The 24,470-nt window shown below is 41.6% G+C and overlaps 2 protein-coding genes across 8 annotated transcripts in view; one reads left to right on the top strand and one right to left on the bottom strand.

Moving 5' to 3' along the window:
• CD3E (CD3 epsilon subunit of T-cell receptor complex) overlaps positions 1–1,357 on the bottom strand; it is a 77,990-nt gene extending 76,633 nt beyond the window's left edge. For 2 of the 5 annotated variants that reach the window (XM_069555326.1, XM_069555324.1), the window contains exon 1: positions 990–1,357. The gene's annotated coding sequence lies outside the window, so the exon portion shown is untranslated. The remainder of the gene's footprint in view (positions 1–989) is intronic. The other 3 variants (XM_069555328.1, XM_069555327.1, XM_069555325.1) reach the window with 3 other exon arrangements.
• MPZL3 (myelin protein zero like 3) lies at positions 439–22,719 on the top strand. 3 transcript variants are annotated; one of them, XR_011249447.1, is made up of 7 exons: positions 960–1,119; positions 12,569–12,735; positions 16,217–16,427; positions 18,439–18,604; positions 18,917–19,050; positions 20,375–20,435; positions 22,629–22,645. XR_011249447.1 is itself a non-coding variant. In XM_069555321.1 (6 exons), exons 1-6 carry the CDS (start codon positions 1,047–1,049, stop codon positions 22,653–22,655), a joined length of 705 nt encoding a protein of 234 aa, XP_069411422.1. In that variant the 5' UTR covers positions 439–1,046; the 3' UTR covers positions 22,656–22,719. The 3 variants fall into 3 exon arrangements, 2 of the variants coding, with proteins under 2 accessions (XP_069411422.1, XP_069411423.1); XM_069555321.1 differs by lacking the exon at positions 18,917–19,050 and having other exon boundaries at positions 439–1,119; positions 22,629–22,719; XM_069555322.1 differs by lacking the exons at positions 18,917–19,050; positions 20,375–20,435 and having other exon boundaries at positions 22,629–22,713.
• Positions 22,720–24,470: the final 1,751 nt, after the last annotated feature.

Here is a 24,470-nt window from a genome sequence, read left to right as displayed (position 1 = left end):
ATCTGATACTCTTACATTACCTTCTTAATAGAGGAAACTACCAGCTTTCAAGTCTAGTAAAGAAATGCGAGTTGAAAAATGTAAAGTTATTAACTATTCCAAAAGCTGGAGCATATTTTCGTTCCCTTGCTTTCATTAAACATGCGTAGATTCCAGAATAGACTAATAATTAAAGGAAGGTACCATCCCATTTCTTTTTCAGAAGAATATGACATCACCTCTTCATTGCACTTCAAGCACTGTGAAAACACTTTCTCGCTTTTCCAGCCAAAAGAAGCATAAGTCTCAGCTCCTTTTTGTAATGATTTCATCATTGCCACTGTCAGCAGTAACTTAAGTGAAAGAAAGTGAAGTCGCTCAGTGGTGTCCGACTCTTTGCGACCCCATGGACTGTAGCCTACCAGGCTCCTCTGTCCATGGGATTTCCCAGGCAAGATTATTGGTGTGGGTTGCCATTTACTTCTCCAGGGGAACTTCCCAACCCAGGGATCGAACCCGAGTCTCCAGTAATTTAACACACACCTAATTTAAATTTAGGTACGTACTGAGATGGATGCTGTATTAGCTACACATACACACAAATCAGTCTTGTACAAACTGCCCACGAAGGCCTAATACAAATTTATCTATTCACTGAATAACCCTGTATGCTCTCCAGGGTTACTGTGAACTCTTAAATGCATAGAAATCTATTCCGAAAGCATTCAATAAAATAATCTGTAAGGAGTTAAAGGATTTCTGGCTTAGAGTCAGAGGATCAAGACGATAAAGTCCTGCAGAATTCCATTACAAAAGTCAATTCTCCAAAGCCTGTCTGACTTCATTTCGAGTAAAAGAGAAGAATGAACTCCTCCTTGAGAGTTAAGCATCGCTGACTAGAAGTGAGCAAGTCCTGGTGTGGCTCTGGAAAGAAGCCACGTTGCTATGGCAACTTGAATCGCCATTTTAGGTCTTGCGGCCTCCCGCCCAGGCGTCACTTCCGGTGTTACCTGTGTGGTGATCGGGAGCCGTAAACAAGGTGTGCAAACTTCTGGAGACCTGTCGGGATGCAGCAGAGCGGGGTTCCTGGAAGCCGTGGCTGCGCTCTGTGCCCACTGCTGGGTGTCTTGTTCTTCCAGGGTGAGTGAGCCGGCGGCGAGCTCGACTTACACTTCCGGCCGGGGGCTCAGGGAAGATGGTCGCTTTTCCGGTTCCGGTGGGGGGTCTGAGGAAAGCCCCCACTGAGCTTCTGGGAAGGAAGGAAGTAAGCGGGAGGCGGTGGCGGGGGATGTTCTCGGAATTACCACCCACTGAGCGGAGTCGGTGGCTAGTCAGTGTTTTCCCGAGCCCCTGAGAGCTCGACCACCTTGCGTGACTCTTATACTGCGGCGAGGGGGCGACTTGATAGAAACACGGAGGGCACTGACTTTAGGGGGCACCTGGCATTATCTCGTGATGAGTTATCAACGGTTGACTCGGCTGTGGTTTTGTGGGCCTTATCTCCTGCTTAGGAGAAAACAGTTCTAGTCTTCAGCAGTTTGTCCCAGTAATTTTGGGAAAGTGAATTCGTGATTGTTGGCAGTTTTATTTTTTGTAAGAGATTGTCAGGGCCTAGGAAGTAAAACATTTGTTAGCCGCAGAAAGGATGTGCTTTGATCTCTTGATAGTGATGCATTTGTTGAGGAAAAGCAACTGCTTTAGTATTTTAATGTTTCTTTTTTTTTTTAAATAGAAGGTAGGGAATGTCAGTTCTGTTAAAATTTTAATTAAATATCAGTTAATATTCACTCTATGACATAATCTTAAAATTTGGATAAGTTTTGCTTTCATGCAGTTTTCAAGTTGCATAAATTTCAGTCAACCTAATTACCTTCATCTAGGGTACAATTATTTCCTGGATTTTTGTGTATGTATGTGTTTGTCTTCCCCAGGAAATCATATGTTAGTAGAGCTAGCATTAGAGTGAATTGTTAACTTTGTAAAAAATTTCCCTGTGGGAATTTCTGAAGAGGACCTTTGACATAAAGGCTTCAGGTGTTGTAAGACTCAGCAGGTAGGGCTAGGGAGTTTTTATTTATTTGATGATGACTAGTATTTATGCCGCCAGGACACTCCCTGATCCCTCCCAGCTTTTCAGCTAAATTATTTTGCAATATAATATTTAGGCTGAATTGCTGTCACTCTAAATAATCCTGGTTTCCTATCTCCCTCTTATTTTCTCTCACACAAATGTTCAAATATTAGCCTATTGAAAAAAAATTCTACAAATAGTGGGTGATTTTGGAGGTGTCTTGAAAGATGGATATTCTTGAAGAATAGAAAATGGAGCTTCCCTTGTGGCTCAAATGGTAAGAATCTGCTTGCAATGCAGGAGACCCAGGTTCACCGTCTGGGTTGGGAAGATTCCCTGGAGAAGGGACTGGCTACCCCATGGACAGAAGAGCCTGGTGGGCTACAGTCCATGGGATCGTAAAGAGTCAGACAGGACTGAGCTACTAACACCACAACAACAGAGAAAGAGAGTAAGGAAAATTCCAGACATAGAAACATAAACAAGGGATGGTGGTATTAAGTAATTTTCCAAACAAATTTGATTCAGTTCAGTTCAGTCGCTCAGTCGTGTCCGACTCTTTGTGACCCCATGAATCACAGCACACCAGTCCTCCCTGTCCATCACCAACTCCCAGAGGTCACTCAGTCTCACGTCCATCGAGTCAGTGATGCCATCCAGCCATCTCATCCTCTGTCGTCCCTTTCTCCTCCTGCCCCCAATCCCTCCTAACATCAAAGTCTTTTCCAATGAGTCAACTCTTCGCATGAGGTGGCCAAAGTACTGGAGTTTCAGCTTCAGCATCATTCCTTCCAAAGAAATCCCAGGGCTGATCTCCTTCAGAATGGACTGGTTGGATCTCCTTGCAGTCCAAGGGACTCTCAAGAGTTTTCTCCAACACCACAGTTCAAAAGCATCAATTCTTCGGCACTCAGCTTTCTTCACAGTCCAACTCTCACATCCATACATGACCACTGGGAAAACCATAGCCTTGACTAGATGGCCCTTAGTCAGCAAAGTAATGTCTCTGCTTTTGAATATGCTGTCTAGGTTGGTCGTAACTTTTCTTCCAAGGAGTAAGCATCTTTTAATATCCCATGTTGACCCCAGATATATCTCTGTGGTCAGGAGGATGGTGTGCTGGATCTAGTTCCTACTGGCTTTCAAGAGTTGATCATGCACGTGTCTTCCTAACTCAGCATTCACAGACTTTGCATTTGTAGCTTGAAAATGGCCATGGTGGGAGTATCTGTACCACAGAAATTGTCAAAGCCTACACACCTGGGTTTTCTGTTTTTAGTTTTTCACCAGCACACCTCTGGATGTAATGATTGGTTTAGGTCAATCTGAGGCACTATTCTGAGCTGGGAGTGAAAGTTAAAGTGAAAAGTGAAAGTTAAGTCGCTCAGTTGTGTCCGACTCTTTGGACCCTGTGGACTGTAGCCCACCAGGCTCCTCTGTCCATGGGATTCTCCAGGCAAGAATACTGGAGTGGGTTGCCATTTCCTTCTCCAGAGGATCTTCCCAACCCAGGGATCAAACCCAGGTCTCCCACATTGCAAGCAGGTGCTTTAACCTCTGAGCCACCAGGGAAGCTGAGAGTAGGGTCTATTTATTCTTAATTTGCTCCTCTCTCATCAAATCCATTCACTTTTCTTCTCTGTTTTTCCTACTCCTCGGAGAGCTAACCCATAAACTACCTCATCCAGGCTCCCATCCTCTGGCTTCCTATTAGGTTTGGTCAATGGGAGGCATTGGCAGGAGATTAAAAGGCAGGATGAGAAAGACATTTTTCTTCCATGCTCCCTCCCTGTCATGGTGCCATGGTTGATAGTGGCTGTGTTCTACTGTGGCTATAGCTTCTGTCAAGTGGCCCACACATCCACCTCTTACCAGGCTGCAGTAACACCATTTCCTTCCTTTGCCCCTCAGGACTGGAGTGGTAAAGACTTCGTGCCTTCGTTGGCTTCCCTGACCCTGAGAAAAGTCCCTCTGAAAAGTGGCCCATACACTTTGCAAAGTCTTAGCTGACTCTGCCTTCTGTTTCCTGCCTGGACCCTGACAGACACATGCAAGCTCTTGGGCTATGTGGGAAAGCTGGATATCCCAAGAAAATCTGGGTATCGTGAGGAAAGGAGATGAGGGGAATGGGTATTGAGCTGGTAACAAGAGTTCACTGCCTTCAGGTTAGAGTCCTGTGGTGGTGATAGTCAAGTGAGTATATGCTGTACTAGTTGGACATTCAGAGGCAGGTCATGGCAAGCAGCATACTTTGGGGAATCATTAGCCCATTGGTGGTTGTGAAATCTGTAAAACTGGACAGGGTGTCTAAAGAGAACATGTTGAAAGAAGGACCATGGGCTCAGGGTGAACTCTGAGCAACACCAATGTTTAAGGGATGGGGTAGGAAAAAAGGAGCCTTAGAAGGAAATTTGATAGAAACTCTCAGAGAAGTGAAGTGTGTACTTGTATATGTATATGTAACACAGTCAGTGTGGAGATTTGGTTGGAGGGAGACTAATGAGATTCTGATTTTATAGCTCTAATCCATATTTCTTCTTTGCTATAAACCAGGATTGGCAAACTTTTGTAAAGGGCCAGATAGTCTTTTAGGCTTTGTAGGCAACATAATTTCTGTTGCAGCTATTCAATTTTGTTGGGGTAGCATAAAGGGATCCCTACACAATACATAAATAAATGGAGCTGGCTGTGTTTGAATAAAAATTTATCTATAAAAAGATGTTATGGTACATACTACTTATGTATAAAATAGATAACTAATGAGGACCTACTGGGTAGCACAGTGAACTCTACTAAATACTCTGTAATGACCTATGTGGGAAAAGAATCTAAAAAAATAGATACCTGTATATGTATAACTGATTCACTTTGCTGTACAGCAGAAACTAGCACAACATTGTAAATCAACAATAAAAGTTTTTTAAAAAGAATGTAGAGAATAGAATATAACCGTTTTGCAATCCTAATAAATAAAGCAAATTGATGATTAAAAAAAGGATGATGTGGGCTAGATTTGGCCCATGGTCCATAGTTTGCTGACCCCTGCCCTAAATCAACTGCCTCCCCACCCCCTATCCCCCAATATTATCCCTTGGATATCTCAAAGTCACCTTAAACTTGATCCAAAATCAAACTCATTTTCTCTCTTGCCGAGCCTGGTACTTTTCTAGTCTTCCCTGTGTCAGTGAATACTATCACCAAGACATAAACTTGGGAGTTACCCTTGATATTTCTCTTACCCAAATATTCCACGTATGACCTGTCACCAGCTCTTGCTGGTTTTACATTGTAAGGAGTGTCTTCTGAGTTCTCTCCACGTCCACTGCCACCAAGTTAGTTCAAGCTTTCCTTATTTCCCCCTTTGACTATTTAAGTAGCTTCTTAGGTTATTTCTTTATATATACTCTTGGCTCACTCTAAGTGTCTTTGCTAGAGTGATGTTTTAAAAATGCAGACTTCGTCATGCCCCTTCTCACTCCGTCCCATACTTAAGGATTTTCCACTTACTTTGAAAGTACGACTTCCCGTTACTCTGAGAATAAGGACCCAAATCTCTAAAGTCCTGCCTAATCTGGTTTCTGCTTACCTCCTAGTAATGTCCTATTCTTCTCTCTTGTGCTTTTGTGTTGCTGCCATTCTGCTTTTCTTTCTGTTCCCTGACTGACTGTCCTCTTTCTGGCACAGGACCTTTGCATATGCAGAGTTCTCTGCTCGGAATACTCCTGGTCTCCTCACCTTGTTACCCTTCCTTCAGAACTCAACCCAAAAGTAACCTTTTCAGGAAGACTTTCATTAACCACTCCCTGCTCCCCTATCATAACTGATATAGTTCTCATAGCACTCTCTTTGTCTTTTCCATGTAGTGCGTATCAGAGTTTGTAATTATACATTTGTCTTTATGATTATTTGATTAGTATATTGAACTTCTGCTACCTTTTAAAAAATATTTATTTGGCTATACTTGGTCTTAGTTGCGGCATGTGAGATCTTTTGTTGCAGCTCGTGGGATCTATTTTCCCGATCAGGGATCAAACCTCAACCCTGAGAGTGTGGAGTTGTAGCCACTGGACCACCAGGGAAGTCCCCTTCTGCTGCATTTTAAACTCCAAAACAGGGAGTATATGTATTTTGCTCACATTTAATCTTGGACTCAGAGGGTGGCACAAAACAGATGCTCAATAAATCTATGTTTGAAGAATGAGTGAATGAATGAGAGTATCATCCTGGAAACCTTGAGACAGAGAAGGTCATGGAGCAAATGGTCACTCTTGCAGAGGGAGCCAGTAAAGTCAGGAGAGAAACGTCAGTTTTGATCCCTTGGATTTTTCAGGTTTAAGACAATAGTACCTTTTATTAGAGGTGGTAGTGGAGTCCAGGTTGTGCGGTAGGGGTCCAGGAGTGGATAGGCAGGAAAGAAAGGGAGATGTTAGATGTAGACAACTTTTGCACAAACTTGGCTTAGGAAAGAGAGGGCAGTGGTTGGTAATGAATAGTATGACAGGGTTAAGGAAATTTTGTTATTAAAACAATAACAAAATTTCCTTAACCCTGTCATACTGTAATTGTAACACTGTAACAATAGTTATATGTTTTTATAGATGAGAGAGACTCCTATGTTTTTAGAGGCTGAGGGAAGAGACAGCCCTTCTTGAAAGGGGTAAGCTGAAGATATTGAGAGGGTTTTTGTTTTTGTTTTTTTCTGGAGCAGGGCTTGGAAGGGAGGTATCCAGGCAGAGAAGAAGGGCTTGATCTTGCATAGAAAAAGGGACACCACACCCTTTCAGATTGGAGGTAAGCGTGGGTACAGACACACGAAGGTGTGTGACTAAGCAGTTTGTATTGCTTCAAGTTTCTTGAAGAAGAGAGATGTTTTCTTTTGAGAATGAGGTGTTTATAGGTTGTACAGGGGATAAAAGAGAATGGCAAAGTTTGAGGAGTCAGAGGAGCTGACCAAGGCTGGTTAAAGAGTCGTCATAACTTGGGACTTCCCTGGTGGTCCAGTGGTTAAGACTCTGGGCAGAGTGTGTGTTTGATCCCTGGTCAGGGAACTAAGATCCCACATGTTGTGCAATGTGGCAAAAAAAAAAAAAAAAAAAGTCTAGATAATTAAAAAAATGTCATCTTGCCTCATTAAAGGCTTAGCTGTGATAGAATTCATGAGTTTCTTATGGTAACTATTTGTGCAATGGTGTGATTTTTCTCCTTCAGTAGATACCAGCTATAGTCTAGAAGTGGTCATTTAGGCTGAGTTTTCCCTGCTGCTGCTGCTGTTGCTGCTAAGTCGCTTCAGTCGTGTCCAACTGTGTGCGACCACATAGATGGCAGCCCACCAGGCTCCACCGTCCCTGGGATTCTCCAGGCAAGAACACTGAAGTGGATTGCCCTTTCCTTCTCCAATGCATGAAAGTGAAAAGTGAAAGTGAAGTCGCTCAGTCGTATCCGACTGTTAGCGACCCCATGGACTGCAGCCCACCAGGCTCCTCCATCCATGGTATTTTCTAGGCAAGAGTACTGGAATGGGTTGCCATTGCCTTCTCCAAGTTTTTCCTGAATCAGTGCAAAGAAAAGAGAGGTGTCTAGGAGGCTTAAAAATGTTGAAAAAACTATAAAAATGGGAAAGGAGGAGAGTGAGGGACTAATAAGCACACTTTGTTCCTATATGAGAACTTTGGTGACCTGTCCACCTCTTTCTCTCAGCCTGCTTCTCTTCCTCTGAATTTTGCCCTTAAGTTACTTCTATTTAATGGAGGAAATCATCTTTACAAATTGAGTACAAACAGTGGTATATGTGCTTGAGTAGCATTATATGCTAAATTTTATGTGAAAATTGAAAAAAATAATAAACTGCATCAGAGAATTTGGGAGGGCATTGTAAGGGAGCTGATATTTGAGCTGAGTTTTGAAGGGTGTGGGGGATGTGGTGTTGTGGGAACAACCCAGGCAGGTTTGGTAGGGATGGGGAGAGCATTCTAGACAAAGACATATTCAACGAAAGTCACAGTAGCATGAAGGATATAGTAAATTTGGGAAATGGTAGGACATTTTGGGCATAGTGAAAGGGATGGGATAGGTAGTGGGTACAGTAGCAGAAGGAGGCCAAGTTGGCACTATTTAGATTTTATGTTATAGCCCAATAGAAAATTCCTGAAGGTTTTTGAATCTTTGTGGTGTTCATTTTAATGATAATAGCTAGCATTTATCGAAAGGTTCAATTTCAGGTTCTATGCTAAGCATTTTATGTGTTACCTTCTTTAATCTTATTAGATCCTCCCAGTGACTCAGTGGAGTAGGTCTTTTTTATTATTCCCACTTAAAGTGAGAAAATTGAGTCTGGAACAGATTAGGTAACTATTATCAAGATTTCATAGGCAGAAAGTAGCTAGGCTAGAACTCAAGTTCAAGTCTGTCTAATTCTAAATCCAAGCTTTAAAATCTCTCTGGTATTCTTATGTTTTAAGATAAAGATAGTGGGCTGGTCAAAAAGTTTGTTTGGGTTTTTCCATAAGTTCTTATGTAAAACCTGAGTGACCTTTTTGGCCAATCCAAATGTATAAAGGATATGAGGAGAGTGTAGATTTGCTAAGTCACTTCAGTCGTGTCTGACTCTGTGCGACCCCATAGACGGCAGCCCACCAGGCTCCCCCGTCCCTGGGATTCTCCAGGCAAGAACACTGGAGTGGGTTGCCATTGCCTTCTCCAATGCGTGAAAGTGAAAAGTGAAAGTGAAGTCGCTCAGTCGTGTCCGACTCTTAGTGACCCCATGGACTGCAGCCCACCAGGCTCCTCTGTCCATGGGATTCTTCAGGCAAGAGTATTGGAGTGGGGTGCCATTGCCTTCTCCAAGAATGTAGATTATCTGTTTATTATTTATTTCTGCTTTCCAGTTTTTAGAGCTGTATCTTTATTACAGAAACCCTGTATCTTGGATCAGGAGTGAGGGCTTAGGAGTTGACAAGGTTTTGAAGGATGAAGTCTTTCCAGGCAGAGGAGCAGCATTTGCAAAGGCATGGGAGGAATGACAAGTTTAGCATGGCAAAGTCAGGATGTTTTAGATGAACGAGCCAGAAATAGTCCTCATTTTGGGGATGGGCTTAGTCTTGGTCTTGTAAGCTTAGTCTTGGTCTCCTCCTTTTAAGAGGAATGTGAACAGACTGGATTGTCCAGAGAGGAGAGAAAAAGGTGATTAAAAGCAGCAGAGGTAAAGGGAGTGGAATGGATGACTCATAAGTATGTCTGTGTTAAGAAAGGTTGAGAGCGTAAGTTGAGTTCAGTTCAGTTGCTAAGCTGTGTCTGACTCTTTGCAACCCATGGACTGCAGCATGCCAAGCTTCCCTGTCCTTCACCATCTCCTGGAGTTTGCTCAAATTCATGTCTTTGAGTTGATGATGCCATCCAACCATCTCATTCTTTGTCACCCCCTTCTCCTCCTGCCCTCAGTCTTTCCCAGCACCAGGGGCTCATGCAATGAGTCAGCTCCTTGTATCAGGTGGCCAAAGTATTGGAGCTTTAGCATCAGTCCATCCAATGAATATTCAGGGTTGATTTCCTTTAGGATTTACTGGTTTGATCTCCTTACTGTCTAAGGGACTCTCAAGAGCCTTCTACAGAACCACAGTTCAAAAGCATCAACTCTTTGGCGCTCAGTCGTCTTTTTTTTTTCTCTAGGCCTTCTTTTTGGTCCAACTCTCACATCCCTACTTGACTACTAGATAAACCATAGCGTTGACTATATGGATCTTTGTTGCAAAGAGATGTTTCTGTTTTTTAGTACGGTGTTTATCAGTTAGTTTATCAGGACTTCCCTGGTGGCTAAGGCGGTAAAGCGTCTGTCTACAGTGAGGGAGACCTGGGTTCGATCCCTGGGCCAGGAAGATTCCCCTGGAGAAGGAAATGGCAATCCGCTCCAGTACTATTGCTTGGAAAATCCCATGGACAGAGGAGCCTGGTAGGCTACAGTCCATGGGGTTGCAAAGAGTCATAGTTTTTCTTCCAAGGAGCAGGTGTCTTTTAATTTAATGGCTGAAGTCACTGTCCTTAGTGATTTTGGAAGCCAAGAAAATAAAGTCTGTCACTGTTGCCATTTTTCCCCAACCTGTTTGCCATGAAGTGATGGGACCAGATGCCATGGTCTTAGTTTTTTCAATATTTAGTTTTAAGTCATCCTTTTCACTCTTCTCTTTCACCCTCATCAAGAGGCTCTTTAGTTCCGCTTCACTTTCTGGCATTAAGGTGGTATCCTCTGCATTTCTGAGGTGGTTAAGGACAGAACTAAAGAGGTGGCAGTAAGGATGATGAAGCTAGCTAATGCGCATTGATCACTTACTCTGGGTTAGGTAGGCTTCTTAATGTGGCACCTGTTTTAATTCAAACATTTCTCGCAGTTACCTACTAAGGTAAGTGTTGTTATTCTCATTCCTACCAGAACGAGAAGCTGAAGAAATCAAGTATGAAGACCACAGAGTCAGCAATTGATAGGGCTGGGATTTGTATACTGTCTCAACCAGAGGGACTGCTGGTTTTCAGGATGGTGTGTGGGTTTGTTCTCTTTTGAAACCTTGCTGCTCTCTTTGCCCTTGGCCTGCCAGATAAATCACAGCTCATTGTGGTGGAGAAGGAAGCAGGAAAAACGAACTGCTAGTGGCTTGCTTTCCTAAAAAGAGGCTCCCTAGTGGGAGAGAATTTGCTACTACTGTTCTCTGAAAGTAGAGGGAATTGTCCAAAGAAAGTGCCAACTCTTTTAGGGGAGACAGGGTTTCAGAGTTGGATCTATGGGGGTGGTTTTGGACAGAGGAAGTCTCTAGAGAGTTTTAAAATCATATTTTTACATTTTAAAATGCATTAAATTGCCTAGAGGCTGTCATGCAGAGTGAGGTAAGTCAGAAAGAGAAAAAATATCATATATTAACATATATTTGGAATCTAGAAAAATGGTACTGATGAACAGATTTGCAGGGCAGAAATAGGGATGCAGAGAATGGACTTGTGGACACGGCAGGGGAAGGAGAGGGTGGGACAATTGACATGAGTAACACTGACACATATATGCTGCCATGCGTAAAGTAGATAGCTAGTGGGATGCAGCTGGACAGCACAGAATACTAAGCTCTGCAGTGACCTAGCAAGGTGAGATGGGGGATGGGGGAGGGGGGAGGCGCAAGAGGGAGGGGATACATGTATACTTACAGCTGAATCACGTTGTTGTGCAGCAGAAATGAACACAACATTGTAAAGCAATTTTCCTCCAATAAAAAAAAAGAACCTTACCAAGCCAAAAAAATGCATTAAATTGCAAATTTAAGAAACTTTTTCTTGCCCCTGATTTACTTTTAATGAGTATGTGATTCATTCAGATTCAGATCAGTTGCTCAGTTGTGTCTGACTCTTTGCGACCCCATGAATCCCAGCACTCCAGACCTCCCTGTCCATCACCATCTCCCGGAGTTCACTCAAACTCACATCCATCAAGTCGGTGATGCCATCCAGCCATCTCATCCTCGGTCGTCCCCTTCTCCTCCTGCCCCCAATCCCTCCCAGCATCAAAGTCTTTTCCAATGAGTCAACTCTTCGCATGAGGTGGCCAAAGTACTGGAGTTTCAGCTTCAGCATCATTCCTTCCAAAGAAATCCCAGGGTTGATCTCCTTCAGAATGGACTGGTTGGATCTCCTTGCAGTCCAAGGGACTCTCAAGAGTCTTCTCCAACACCGCAGTTCAAAAGCATCAATTCTTTGGCGCTCAGCTTTCTTCGCAGTCCAACTCTCACATCCATACATGACCACTGCCTTGACTAGACAGACTTTGTTGGCAAAGTAATGTCTCTGCTTTTCAATATGCTATCTAGGTTGGTCATAACTTTCCTTTCAAGGAGTCAGCGTCTTTTAATTTCATGGCTGCAGTCACCATCTGCAGTGATTTTGGAACCCAAAAAAATAAAGTCTGACACTGTTTCCACTGTTTCCCATCTATTTCATTAACCAGCTTTAAGAAAGGGAAAAATGAAACAAAACCAGATAGAACCTCAAGGTAGATTTATAAAATTCTTTGAAAAAAATTCCAATTCTTATTTCTGCTGGTGGTTGGGACAGTGATAGCTTTAGGTTAACAGCTGAGCTGTATTTGGGGTAAATCCCTCAGATACAATAGTTGTCGTACTCCTGCAGTGTAAGTGTGTCAAGGGAGTGGGTGGCATTGCCTTTTAGCCTTCTGTGGGCTGACATGCTTCATTATAGTTAATTTAACCACAAGTCTATTGGAAAAATGCTGGTATGACCAGGTTTAAAATTTTTACCCAGACTTTCATTCTATGACTTCATTTCGTAAAATGATGAACCACTGCCCCACTGTTAATTAATGTAGATATCCACTCCTTATCGTTTTGGGCCTGCCTGAGAAGATATTTATTCCCATGGCTTTTTGATGAGAGACCTAAAAATGATACCTAGTGCTTCTGTGTTGTTCACTCACATATATGTATTCCATCCAGTGCACACATTTTAAAAGTTTGGGCTTGCTTTGATTAGGTGTTTATGTCGTCTTTTCCCTGGAGATTAAAGCGGATGCCCATGTCCGGGGTTATGTTGGAGAAAATATCAAGTTGAGATGCACCTTCAAGTCATCCTCTTCTGTCACAGACAAACTCACCATAGACTGGACATACCGACCTCCGAGCAGCAGTCGCACGGAATCAGTAAGTGTATACTTTAATTTTTACAACATTTATTTATTTGGCTGTGTAGACTCACATGGGCTCTTTAGTTATGGCACGTGGCTTAGTTGCCCCACAGCATGTGGGGTCTTAGTTTCCCAACCAGGGATAGAACCCACGTCCCTTGCGTTGCAAGGTGGATTCTTAACCACTAGACCACCAAGGAAATCCCAGTAAGTGTATACTTTTAAGGCTGTTTCTTTGAGCTTTCTGTGGTCAACAACTCTGGAACCCTTTTATTCTAAGTCACAGGCATACTTCAGGCCTTCTCATCTTCAAATAGAAGATGAGCTTCTATTAAATAGAAGGAGATGAGCTTCTACTCTGTATGACAGCCATTTTTGGTCATGGAGGGCTTTTTCTTCTATGTAAGAATCTTGCAAATATGCTATAGGAAAAAACCAGTCAGAAACTCAGAGGAAATGTGGTTTAATTTTGTTTCCCCTTTGTTGTTTCATTTTGCTTGGCTTCATAGCTTGAGTTTCAGATTTGTTGTACAAAAAGGGTACCTCCAGGCTGTTGGATAGAAAAATTCTATAGGTCCCAGTCTTAGACATCCTTTCACTTAATACTGCTCATTTCCTGTCATGTGAGGTCATCTCTGTGGGTGTATCTGTTTGTATATCAGCACTGTGTAGATTTATCTTGGCATCTTCTCCAGTGTATAAACATCTGCATTTACATAACTCCCTTTGAAGGAAGTGGTGGCACCTTATGTTGATGACAGATGCTGTTGGTGACAGATGGTCGTGAAATATTAGAAGCAATATATTTTAATCACACATATAAAACACGTTTATGGCTCAAATCCATTGTGGATGTCTAATTGAAGATTGCAGTGCTATTAAAAAATACTTTCTCTGTATGCTTCCAGCAACATCCTAGGTCAGGATACATTTTATCAAGAAAGTGAATGTCATAGCAGTATGTCAGATTGTGTTTTTGAAAGTATCCTTCATTTTTTATCCTATTTCCTTCACTAGAAGTAATTTCTCTTTGATTTTAATATGTAAGCTTTGGGTTTTGTTTTAGGAGTCATTATTGAATGCCATGTAGCATCTCCCAGTAGCTACAGTAGGTGTCCCAGTAGGTTGTTCTAGTGAAGGTGGCTCCAGGGAGGGAAGCAAGGCTGTATTTGCAGTCCTTTTTCTTTAGACTTAAAATAGGTCACTTTATTTTGAGTGGTCAGGAAACTATGGCTGGCTTTATATGACTCTTCTTTGGCCAAAAGTAGGACAGAATAAACAATGGGGATTTTCTAGGGGTACCAAAATGCAAACAGCAGTTCTCATATGGTGCTGCTTTTTTTGAGGCTAGTCAGGAAACCAGCAAACACACCCAAGCTGGAATTATTGGACCCTTAAAGTTTGCATTATGCTATGTTGCAGTTATGTGCTCAGTCAGGATTCTATCAAACTAATCAGATAACAGGATTTGAATATCACTAGTTTAACTTAAAATTTACAGATTAGATTAATCTTGAAGATTCACAGCAGGCTTTGTTTTGTCAATCAGTTCAGTTCAGTTCAGTCACTCAGTCATGTCCAACTCTTTGTGACCCCATGGACTGCAGCATGCCAGGCCTCGCTGTCCATCACCAACTCCTGGAGTTTACTCAAACTCATGTCCACTGAGTCCGTGATGCCATCCAACCGTCTCATCCTCTGTTGTCCCCTTCTCCTCTCACCTTCAATCTTTCCCAGCATCAGGGTCTTTTCAAATGAGTCAGCTCTTCGCATCAGGTGGCCAAAGTATTGGAGTTTCAGCTTCAGCATTAGTCCTTCCAATGAACACCCAGGACTGATCTCCTTTAGGATGGACTGGTTGGATCTCCTTGCAGTCCAAGGGACTCTCAAGAGTCTTTTCCAACACCACAGTTCAAAAGCATCAAAGCACTCAGCTTTCTTCACAGTCCAACTCTCACATCCATACATGACTACTGGAAAAACCATAGCCTTGACTAGATAGACCTTTGCTGGCAAAGTAATGTCTCTGCTTTTTAATATGCTGTCTAAGTTGGTCATAACTTTTCTTCCAAGGAGTAAGTGTCTTTTAATTTCATGGCTGCAGTCACTATCTGCAGTGATTTTGGAACCCCCAAAATAGTCTGCCACTGTTTCCACTGTTTCTCCATCTATTTGCCATGAAGTGATGGGACCGGATGCCATGATCTTTGTTTTCTGAACAAAAATTGTTTTGTCAATAAGGAGTTTTAAATCCTTTTATGCCGATGCTGATAATCTGTGATAGTTATTCTTTACCTCCATCTTTGGAACACTCAAAGAGTGTTCCAGCTGTGTAAATCAATTAGTAAACAAATATTGTTTACTAATATCTGTATTTCCCACTAGCTGGTAAATTCCTGCCTGAATCCCACTGTATCATTTTGCTAAACACAGTGACTAAGGGCATGTAGTAAGTGTGCAACAAGTATTCATTGAATGAATGCCTGAACCAGGAAGTGATTTAGTGTCTTCTCTGGGAAATTGCTTTTCACAATTGGGCAATCCAGTGTTTGTAAAAGCCTGGGCTCCTAAGTGGGGAGGATACCAAGTAAGAAAAGAATGAGGAAAGGCTAGAGTCTTGCAAAAGAGAGAAAGATGATATTGTATTGTAGGGCCTGCCCAACCTACCATCAGGTGTAATGAGGTGTTTTTTGGTGATTAGGTATGTGATCACCAATCTGAAGCAGTGCTGTTTTAATTCAGTGTATATTCATTGAGTACCAGTCACACATCTGACTTGGGGTTTTATTAATTTCTAAGATAGATGACTTGAGAGAGGCTTATGTTATAGCCTCTTGGTGATTTTAAGGATAAATGAAAACTCCCTCCTTTCCCACTTATTCGTTGTGTGCCTTTGAGGAACTCACTTAATTTTTTGTTTTTGGCCTTGTTTTCCCTGTCTGCCCCATGGATAGTTCAGTGTTGTTGTGAAGGTCAGGTGAGTGAATGTGTAGAGATTGATTGGACCCTATAAAGTTCCATATGATAGTAGATGCTGCTTTAGAATAGGATTTATCGACTTTGGCACTATTGGCATTTTGATCCAGATAATTCTTTGTTGTGGGGGGCTAGCCTATGCACTGTAGGATTTTCAGCAATATCCCCTGGCCTTTACCCTCCAGATACCAGTAATACAACAAAAAATATCTCCAGATGGTGCCAAATGTCTTGAGGGTAAAATTGCCCCTAGTTGAGACCTGCTACTTTAGTACTTTGGGGAGAAGGGGTTCGAGAATCAGAATCCCTGGATTCTTTCATTAGGACTGTTTTGGGGACAAGTTTCATAAACCTGTCTTTTTAACCTATAGTACAGAAGTGGACAAAGCATAAGAAAACATTGTCCAACTGGGAAAACCCATTATACATTTGTATTTTATTTTGGACCTACTTAGCTTTATGTTTCATTGCATTTTCCATATTAACTCTTTTTTTTTTTTCTCATTGTGTTGCTTTCCTAGATTTTTCATTATCAGTCTTTCCAGTACCCAACCACAGCGGGCACTTTTCGGGATCGGATTTCCTGGGTTGGGGATGTATACAAAGGGGATGCATCCATAAGCATAAGCAATCCTACCATGAAGGACAATGGGACATTCAGCTGTGCTGTGAAAAACCCCCCAGACGTGCACCATAATATTCCGGTGACAGAGCTGACAGTCACAGAAAGGGGTAAGCTAACTGCCACCAACTTTGTGCTGCAGTGAGTGCTCTGGGACTTCTGTGGTGGTTTGTGGAGAGATCAGTGATAAGCAGAACTTACCTTATCTTTATCAGAACATTCTGCCATCTTGAAGTGTCTTTGAGAATGAGTTCTTTATTTTGCAAACTAAAGCTTTTTTTTTTTTTTTCAAATATCGTCATAGTTTTGCCATGATTCTTCTTTAAATTTTCATTTCAGGTTCTTGTGGAATGTAATGCAAACCCCTGAGTAAATGGAGGGTTGCTGTCTGTGTGAAACAGATGTCATTCTGGTTTCCCTAATGTGTTCATACCCTCAGTTATGAGACTGTGTTTTTGCCTGAGTCTTGAAAGGGTACCTCCTTTAAATATGGAGGCTGCACATTTCTTTTCTGTTGCAAAGAGCAGCTGTTTGCATTCGGTGTGAAACATGAGTGGGATAAGGACCCTCCTTTTTTCTTCCACCATTCCCTGGTGACTATTGAGTGGTCATTCTAGTCCTTATTTGGATTTGAACCAAAGATTTAGAGATAGAGACCTGCATTATGGTTCATTATAGCTACCTTGTCATTTCTCAAATCTTTCTGTATGTCCCTCTCTTTCTCCCTTCCCTTTCTTTTTCTTTATTTTTTTAGGACAACTCATAGATTTCAAAGACATGGACACATTCATACTGCTGGTGGGAGTAGATACTGGTATAGTTTTTCTGGCAGACTGTTTGATAGTATAAATCAGATACCTTAAAATTATATATCCTTTGATCCAGCAATTCCATTTTAAACTGTTTTAAAAAATAGAGCTAAGTATATTTTATATACAAGGATGATCATCATTATATAACTCATAGATTCAAAGAATTGGAAACAACTTGAATATCCAGCATTAGCAGATTGATTCAATAAATTATTCAATATGCAGAATACTATGCAGCCCTTAAAAAAAGTCACACCTGGACTGATGAAGCTATTTGCAGGGCAGGAAAAGAGATGCAGACTTGGAGAACGGACTTCGTGGACACAGTGGGAGCAGGAGAGGATGGGGTGAACTGGAAGAGTGGTGTTGACACACGTGCACACCACAGGCAAAATAGACAGCTAGTGGGAAAGTGCTGTGGGGCACAGGGAGCTCGGCTCGGCTCTGGGATGCCTGGAGGAGTGGGAGAGGCTCAAAGGGGAGGGAGATATGAACACACACAGCTGATTCACACTGTTCCACAGCAGAAACTAACACCCCATTGTAAGGCAATCATGTGTGTGTGTTAGCCGCTCAGTCGTATCCGACTCTTTGTGACCTCATGGACTGTAGCCTGCCAGGCTCCTCTGTCCATGGGATTCTCCAGGCAAGAATACTCGAGTAGGTTGCCATTTCCTCCTCCAGGGGATCTTCCCGACCCAGGGATCGAACCCGAGTCTCCTGCATTGCAGGTGGACTCTTTACCATCTGAATCACCAAGGAAGCCACCAATTATAATCCAATGAAAAAAATAAATAAAATGGAAAAAAAATCACACATGGATGGAATATTTATGGAAAATATTTATATAGTAAATAAAAAAGAGGTTAGAAAAAGTATGTAAAGTATAGTCTACACTTCTGAATATATAGTCTCCTCCCTGTATTCCCACTCATACCCACATACTCCTGGGGACTTCCCTGGTGGTCCAGTGGTTAAGACTTCATCTTCCAACGCTGGGGGTGTGTTTTCCATCCCTGTCAGGGGAGCTAAGATCCCACCTGCCTCGTGGCCAAAACCCCAAAACATAAAACAGAGACACATACTCCTAGAAAGAAGAGTGAACAGGTAGATACTGATGTGTTGATCCTAGGTATCCAGATTATGGGTAACTTTTAATTCTTTGTATTTTTGTGTGTTTTCTAGTGTTTCTACCATGAATTTATTCATTTTGTAATCAGAAGAAAACTGGAGCAAAAGTAAGACTGTCTCATGTCATAGGAAGCACTTCGCACATCCCTCTCTTTTACCTTCTCTTTCCCTCCTTCAGGTTTCGGCACGATGCTGTCCTCTGTGGCCCTTCTTTCCATTCTTGTCTTCATTCCCTCAACTGTAGTGGTGATTCTGCTACTGGTGAGAATGGGAAGGAAGTCTGCGGGGCTGAAGAAGAGGAGCAAGTCTGGCTATAAGAAGTCGTCTATTGAGGTTTCAGATGAGTAAGTCCAGTTGCAGTCCTGAGCCGTCAACCCTCTTCCAAGCCATGCTTTCTGGACAGCACCAGACCTCTGCATCCATGCCTTCCTTTCTTCCAGGCTGACCTCAGTTCTGCTGAAAGGGGAATTTGTGGATATTACCTTAGTGAGAAAGAGATAGAGGAGTTAATAGCATGGTACTAGTCTCTTTTTTTTTTTGGAAATAAGATTGTACAGTTCAGAGTGTAAATTCTGAAATGAATCTCTCATTCCTTCCAAATGAACAGGAAATCACCAAGTCAATTATTTTTTCCTTTTCCTTATTCTGGCACCAAGCTGACAGAAATGTCTGAGCAGTGAGAGAGGCTTTAGAACAGCCATGGAGGGCTACATAATTTAAATAAGCGAGAACTATTCTTGGTCAGCAAATGCTCCAAAGAGGTTAACTGGATTCTGATTATCAAAAGCAGGTGAGCAGGTGTGATCCACTATTTCCCCTAAGAACAAACCCACTAAAAAAAAAAAAAGTAGCAAAAGTCTACATAAAACTCTGTTGATTCTCCATTGTCAATTTCAGGGGCTTGGAACCTTGGAAGAGAAATCTTACTTTGAGAGAATCTAAAATCTTTGTGTGTGTGTGTATGCATGTACACGTTTGTATAATGGGAGTAAGAGTCTCCTTTAAAGGAATCTGTGGCCTCCCACAAGGCAAAGAACTCTTGGTAAAAAATACTAAAATGTCTATTTCTAAGCATGGTCTAATAAGACCTCCTTATGATCTAAGCCTGAATCACATTGTTTATTTGCTATTTCTTCTCATTCGTTCCAGTGAGCTGTTTCCTTCTCCAAACCTACTATACTCATTTAGATCTTTAAAATAGAAAATTTATTTATTTGGTTGCTCTGGGTCTTTGTTGCTATGCACAGGCTTTCTCTAGTTGCAGCCAGAGGGGGCTACTCTCCCGTTGTGGTGCGGGGGCTTCTCGTTGTGGTGGCTTCTGTTGTTGCAGAGTGTGGGCTCTAGAGCGTAGGCTCAGTAGTTGTAGCACATGGGCCTAGTTGCCTCACAGCATGTGGGATCTTCCCAGACCAGGGATTGAACTGGTGTCCCTTGCGTTGCAAGGCAGATTCTTAACCACTAGACCACCATAGAAGCCCTATTTAGATATTAAAATTTTTTTTTTTCAGTGTGCTTCCCTCTCACCTGGATTCCCCTCCCTCCTTCCCTTGTTTGCCTGGAAAACTCTTCCTTATCTTCCAAGACCCTGCTGCAGCTTCCCCTACTCTTGAATTTCCCTGTTTCTTTCAGGGTAAACTAATCTCTCTCTCCCCTGTGCTGCTGCAGCAGTTTGACTTTAACTCTATGAAAACATTTATCACATTGTATTGTGACATACTTGTTACGTTCTAATGGGTCTCTCACCCTCAGGAAATCAGGAGCTCAGGGGACAGTGCCCAGACATGGTTGATGCCGAGTATAGTTCTAAATGAACAGTTGCCACTAGCTCTTATTTATTGAGCACTTAGTATGTGCCAAGCACTGTGGTCCATGATTTACATGTGCTTATTTTGCATAGACTCCTCACCACTGTCCTTTGAGTATAGCTGGTAATACCTGCATTTTGTAGATGAGGAAACAGGCTCCTGGAGCTTAAATAATTTGCCCAGTCACCCTGTTAGTAAGTGGCAGAACTGGAATGTAAAACCACACCCATCTGACTTCAACACTGGTCCTCTTAACAGTCGCTACCAAGGATGGTGACTGTCCATATTTGGTCTGTCCTCTTTCTACAGCACTGACCAGGAAGGGGATGACTGCATGGCGAAGCTTTGTGTTCGTTGTGCCGAGTGTGTGGTAAGCCCATGCCATTTCACTGTTCATGCTTTGTTTTCCTGCTTAATTAAGGTAATCCTTTGTCCTCAGAGAAGCAGGGGACATGCAGGTAGGTCTACAGCAAAGTATGAACCAAGGTCTTTGCCCAGAGCGTTTTAGTCTCAGGGGACCCTTCCCATTTCTAACCACTATTTTATTTTCTGTCTTGTGGGCACTGAGTGGTGTCCTTAGGTTAGGAAGGGGACTGTGTAGGCAGCCTCTGCTGACTGACAGGAAACATCCTGAAAGAGGAGTGTCCTGTGTTGCTAAGGTCATACTGGGAGAGCTGGCTGAACTGGCTGAACCTAAAGCCAGTGGAACTGAGCTTTTCTGCTGAGCCTCAGTTTTTCCCAGGAAATTAGAGTGATATCACCATTTAGATGACTTGATTGTTTTGTCCATAAGAAATACCCATGTTGGAAGGCTTGAGTTTTGATTGAAATTGCGGAAAGCACTTGCTGTGACTGGTAGGCTTGCATGGCTGCCCCAGGATCCTAGGAGGAGAGGCTTTCTGATGTGGTACTGTTGGAAACAGGTCAAAAGTAACTCATGATCTAATATGAAGTATACCTGTCATTTCAGGGTTTAAACTTGAGCCTTCTTTGTACTTACTGCTAAGCTCAGCACTTGGCCAGATGACTGCAGCCCAATTACTCATCGCAGTGTTCTTTGTTTCTCTTTCTCTCATGTACTTGAGTATTATAAGTGGCTTCTCTGATGAGAGAAAGGTGGATAGTGCCAGTGGATAGAATCTAATTAAAACCCTTTGGGATTTGAATATTTTGATAATACAAAATAAGCTAATGTCCTGAAACTAACATAACATTTTTAATCAACTATATTCCAAGATAAAATAAAAACTTAAAAAAACAGGGGGAAAAGGAATCATTTTTCTGAAACTAATACAGCATTGTTAATCAACTATATTCCAATATAAGATAAAAATTGAAAAGAAAAAGAATCACTTTGCTGTACACTGGAAACTACACAACACTGTTAGTTATGTCTCATCCTCCAGGACACAGTTGAAATGTTACCTTCTCTTAAATTGGGGTACAAATAATAGCTAACTATATCTTTTTAAAATTAGTAAGATATAGTGTCTCAGATAGTGCTTCATGCTATAGAGAAAAAATAAAATAGGAAAAAGTGATGGAATGGCTAGATAAGGGGGTGTGGTACTAAATAGGATGGTTGGGGGAATTCCCTAGTGGTCCAGTGGTTAGGACTAGACACTTTCACTGTTGTGGACCAGGTTCAATCCCTGATTGGAGAACTAAGATCCCATAAGCCACATGATGTGGCCAAAAAAAATAAGATGGTTGGGGGCATCCTCATTAAGATGATATTTAAACAGACATCTAAAACAAGAAGCAAGAGACATGGCTACCAGGGAGGAGCATTATTCTAGGCAGAGGAAATGGTCGGTGCAAAGACCCTGGGGAGTGGCCATGACTGGCATGTTCGAGGAACAGCATGGAGGCCAATGTGGCAGGAATGAAGAGAGCAAGGCAAAGAATAGCATTTCTTCAGAGAGTAACATCATATCTTATAGAACATTGCATGACTGTAATGACCTGGACTTTCAGTCTTACTGAAACAGAGTCCACTGGAGGTTTTTGCAAAGAGAACGCTGAACTGATTTAAGTGCTAAAAATGTCATTCTGGCTTCTGTGTTGAAAACAGGTGGTGAGGGACCATGACAGAAACACAGTCCATTTAGGAGACTTTAGCAATAATGGAGGTGAGGGAAAAGGGTGCTGATCTGGACCAAGGTGGTGATAGTGGGGATGGTGAGAAGTGGTTGTTCTCTGGTTATAGTTTGTAGGTAAAGCCAGAAGGACTTCTTGACGAGTTGCATGTGTCTGTGAACAAATGAGAGGAGTTAAGGATAAATCTTGACCTGAGCAAATGGTAGAATAGAGTTGCCATTTTCTAATATGTACAAGCCTGTGGGTGGAACAAGTTGTAGGCAGAAGATCAGGAGCTGAGTTTGGATATATTAAATTTGAAATACTTAATAAATTTAGGTGGCTTGAGTCAGTGCCATTTTACTGTTAATGAAGCCCCTAGCTGAGTTCCATTTGGGGGCCCCTACCGTGTGGTCTTTACCTGAATTCTGACTGTGGCATATATTTCACAGACACACTGCGACTACTATTCTTTCCTTTCCAGGATTCAGACTATGAAGAGACATATTGATGGAAGTTTGCATGATAGAAGAAGAGTCACCTAACAACAGAAAATGTCCCGTTCCACTGGCAGCTAAAGCCTCGAAGAGAAGTGGAGCTGGCTTGGACAGTAATTGTGGAGAATCCTGGAAGTCATCAGTAAAGACTTTAGGAGTGACTTATTTATTGAAGAAATATTCTTTTTGTATTTATAAACTGTTCAAAAACTCTCAGAAGAGACTCATAACTACCCCTTGTTAATAACTTATACTCAATTGAATGAAGGAATTCTTTTCCTAAATAGAAAAATAACTTTTTGTTTAGTCTTTGCTCTTGAATATATTACATGTTTTCTTCCAGTTTTTATGAGGGAGAATCCTAGATGTTGGCCACACTGCTGATACCTATATATATATATATATATATGTATATGTATGTATTTAATGAAACGGATCTTAGAGCTTCTTGATGTGCTCCTGGACAAAATGTTTTTTGGGGATACTTATTCTTTGTTTTTTGCTCCATGAATATTTTCAGCTGTGAGTTGGTATACAGCATATACTCATTGGTTTAATTATCTCATCATCAGTTGTGTTTGGGAGGCTTGGAGTGTATAACCCCAGTTTTTTAGAGATGGTAGGATTGGGAGTCAGTAGTTTATTTGACTGAATTTTGAAAGTAGTCAAGTGTCAACAATTTACAATTAAGAAATGCTGAGATGGAGGGGTTCCCTTCTTTTTCTCACTAGGTGCAATTTGTTATTTTACTTTCTTACAGCTGAGTGGTTTATGGTTTCCTTCTTGACCTTTCAGATCAGAGGCAAGAAAAACTGTTCATAGCGTTTTTTGTGGGGATAAGTAGAATAACTTTACCAGTTATTTGCAAGGAAATCATCTTTTAACCTATGCTGTTCTTAAAAATTTTCTTCTAAAATGCAGAAAATATGAGTGAAAGAAGGTATTTATAAATCCTTTTTTGCATAATATTTGAGATAAGGAAGTGAGGGTGTATGCAACTTATACTTCCTTCTTCTGTTCTCTCGATACTTTCTATCAACTTCCTCCATTCTACTGCACCACATTATTTCAAATATTAATTTACATGGGATTTCCTATAAGCCATTAAGAAGTATGTCTGACATATCAGGAAGGGTTGACTGTCTAGTCCTCTGTAATAGAGGGATAGAGTTTGCTTCTTAATTATGAGAGACAAAAAATGTCTCTCATCATTTGATTTTTTTAACAGGATAGCCCCTGTCTGTGATTCTTTGCTAGGTGACTCAGGAGGTTTCTATATTATAGCACAATGCACTGTATGCTATACAAAAGTCACTTTTATATTTTTTTGCCAAGACCTATTTTTAAAAATTTAGGTTATTCCATCTCATAGATTTGGCCTGGCCTTTTATGTTAATCTAGTCCATTAATGAGAGAGTCTGATTAGTTAATAGATGTTACGATTTACCTCTGATCATATAAGAAAGAAGAGGCAGAAGCAAGATTGTCAGTCTGCATCTTCAGTGGTTAAATCTCACAGTCTTGAGCTACTTGTTAAGTATGCGGTTGTCTGGGGCCAATCTAGTGAGACAGTCTAGTCTGACACCTCAACGCAGAAAGGAAAACAGTTTGAGCAACAAGAATAGATAATTTGGGCTCTGGGACATTTAAAGATAGAGATCTAGTTATGAGATAGACTTCTTGTGGGTCCTCATTCTTTGAGAAAGAGATGATGTTATAGGAACCCAGGTAAAGTTATATCCCATTCAATGAGGGACCAGTTTTGACTTGAGTTTTCTGGCAGTTTCCTTTCAGGCATGTTATAAGGATTCATCCAGCGGGATATGTTT

The sequence above is a fragment of the Ovis canadensis genome, chromosome 15 (genome assembly GCF_042477335.2).
Source record: "Ovis canadensis isolate MfBH-ARS-UI-01 breed Bighorn chromosome 15, ARS-UI_OviCan_v2, whole genome shotgun sequence".
NCBI lineage: Eukaryota > Metazoa > Chordata > Mammalia > Artiodactyla > Bovidae > Ovis > Ovis canadensis.
Note: the sequence above shows the minus strand (reverse complement) of the source record. Positions and strands in the feature narration are given on the sequence as shown.

Bases quoted from the DNA above. Each gene is read 5' to 3' on its own strand.
- MPZL3 (XM_069555321.1), top strand. From the start codon at position 1,047: ATGCAGCAGAGCGGGGTTCCTGGAAGCCGTGGCTGCGCTCTGTGCCCA. The intron at 18,605-20,374 runs GTAAGTCCAGTT...CTCTTTCTACAG, and splicing joins TCTATTGAGGTTTCAGATGA to CACTGACCAGGAAGGGGATG. The intron at 20,436-22,628 runs GTAAGCCCATGC...TTTCCTTTCCAG, and splicing joins TTCGTTGTGCCGAGTGTGTG to GATTCAGACTATGAAGAGAC.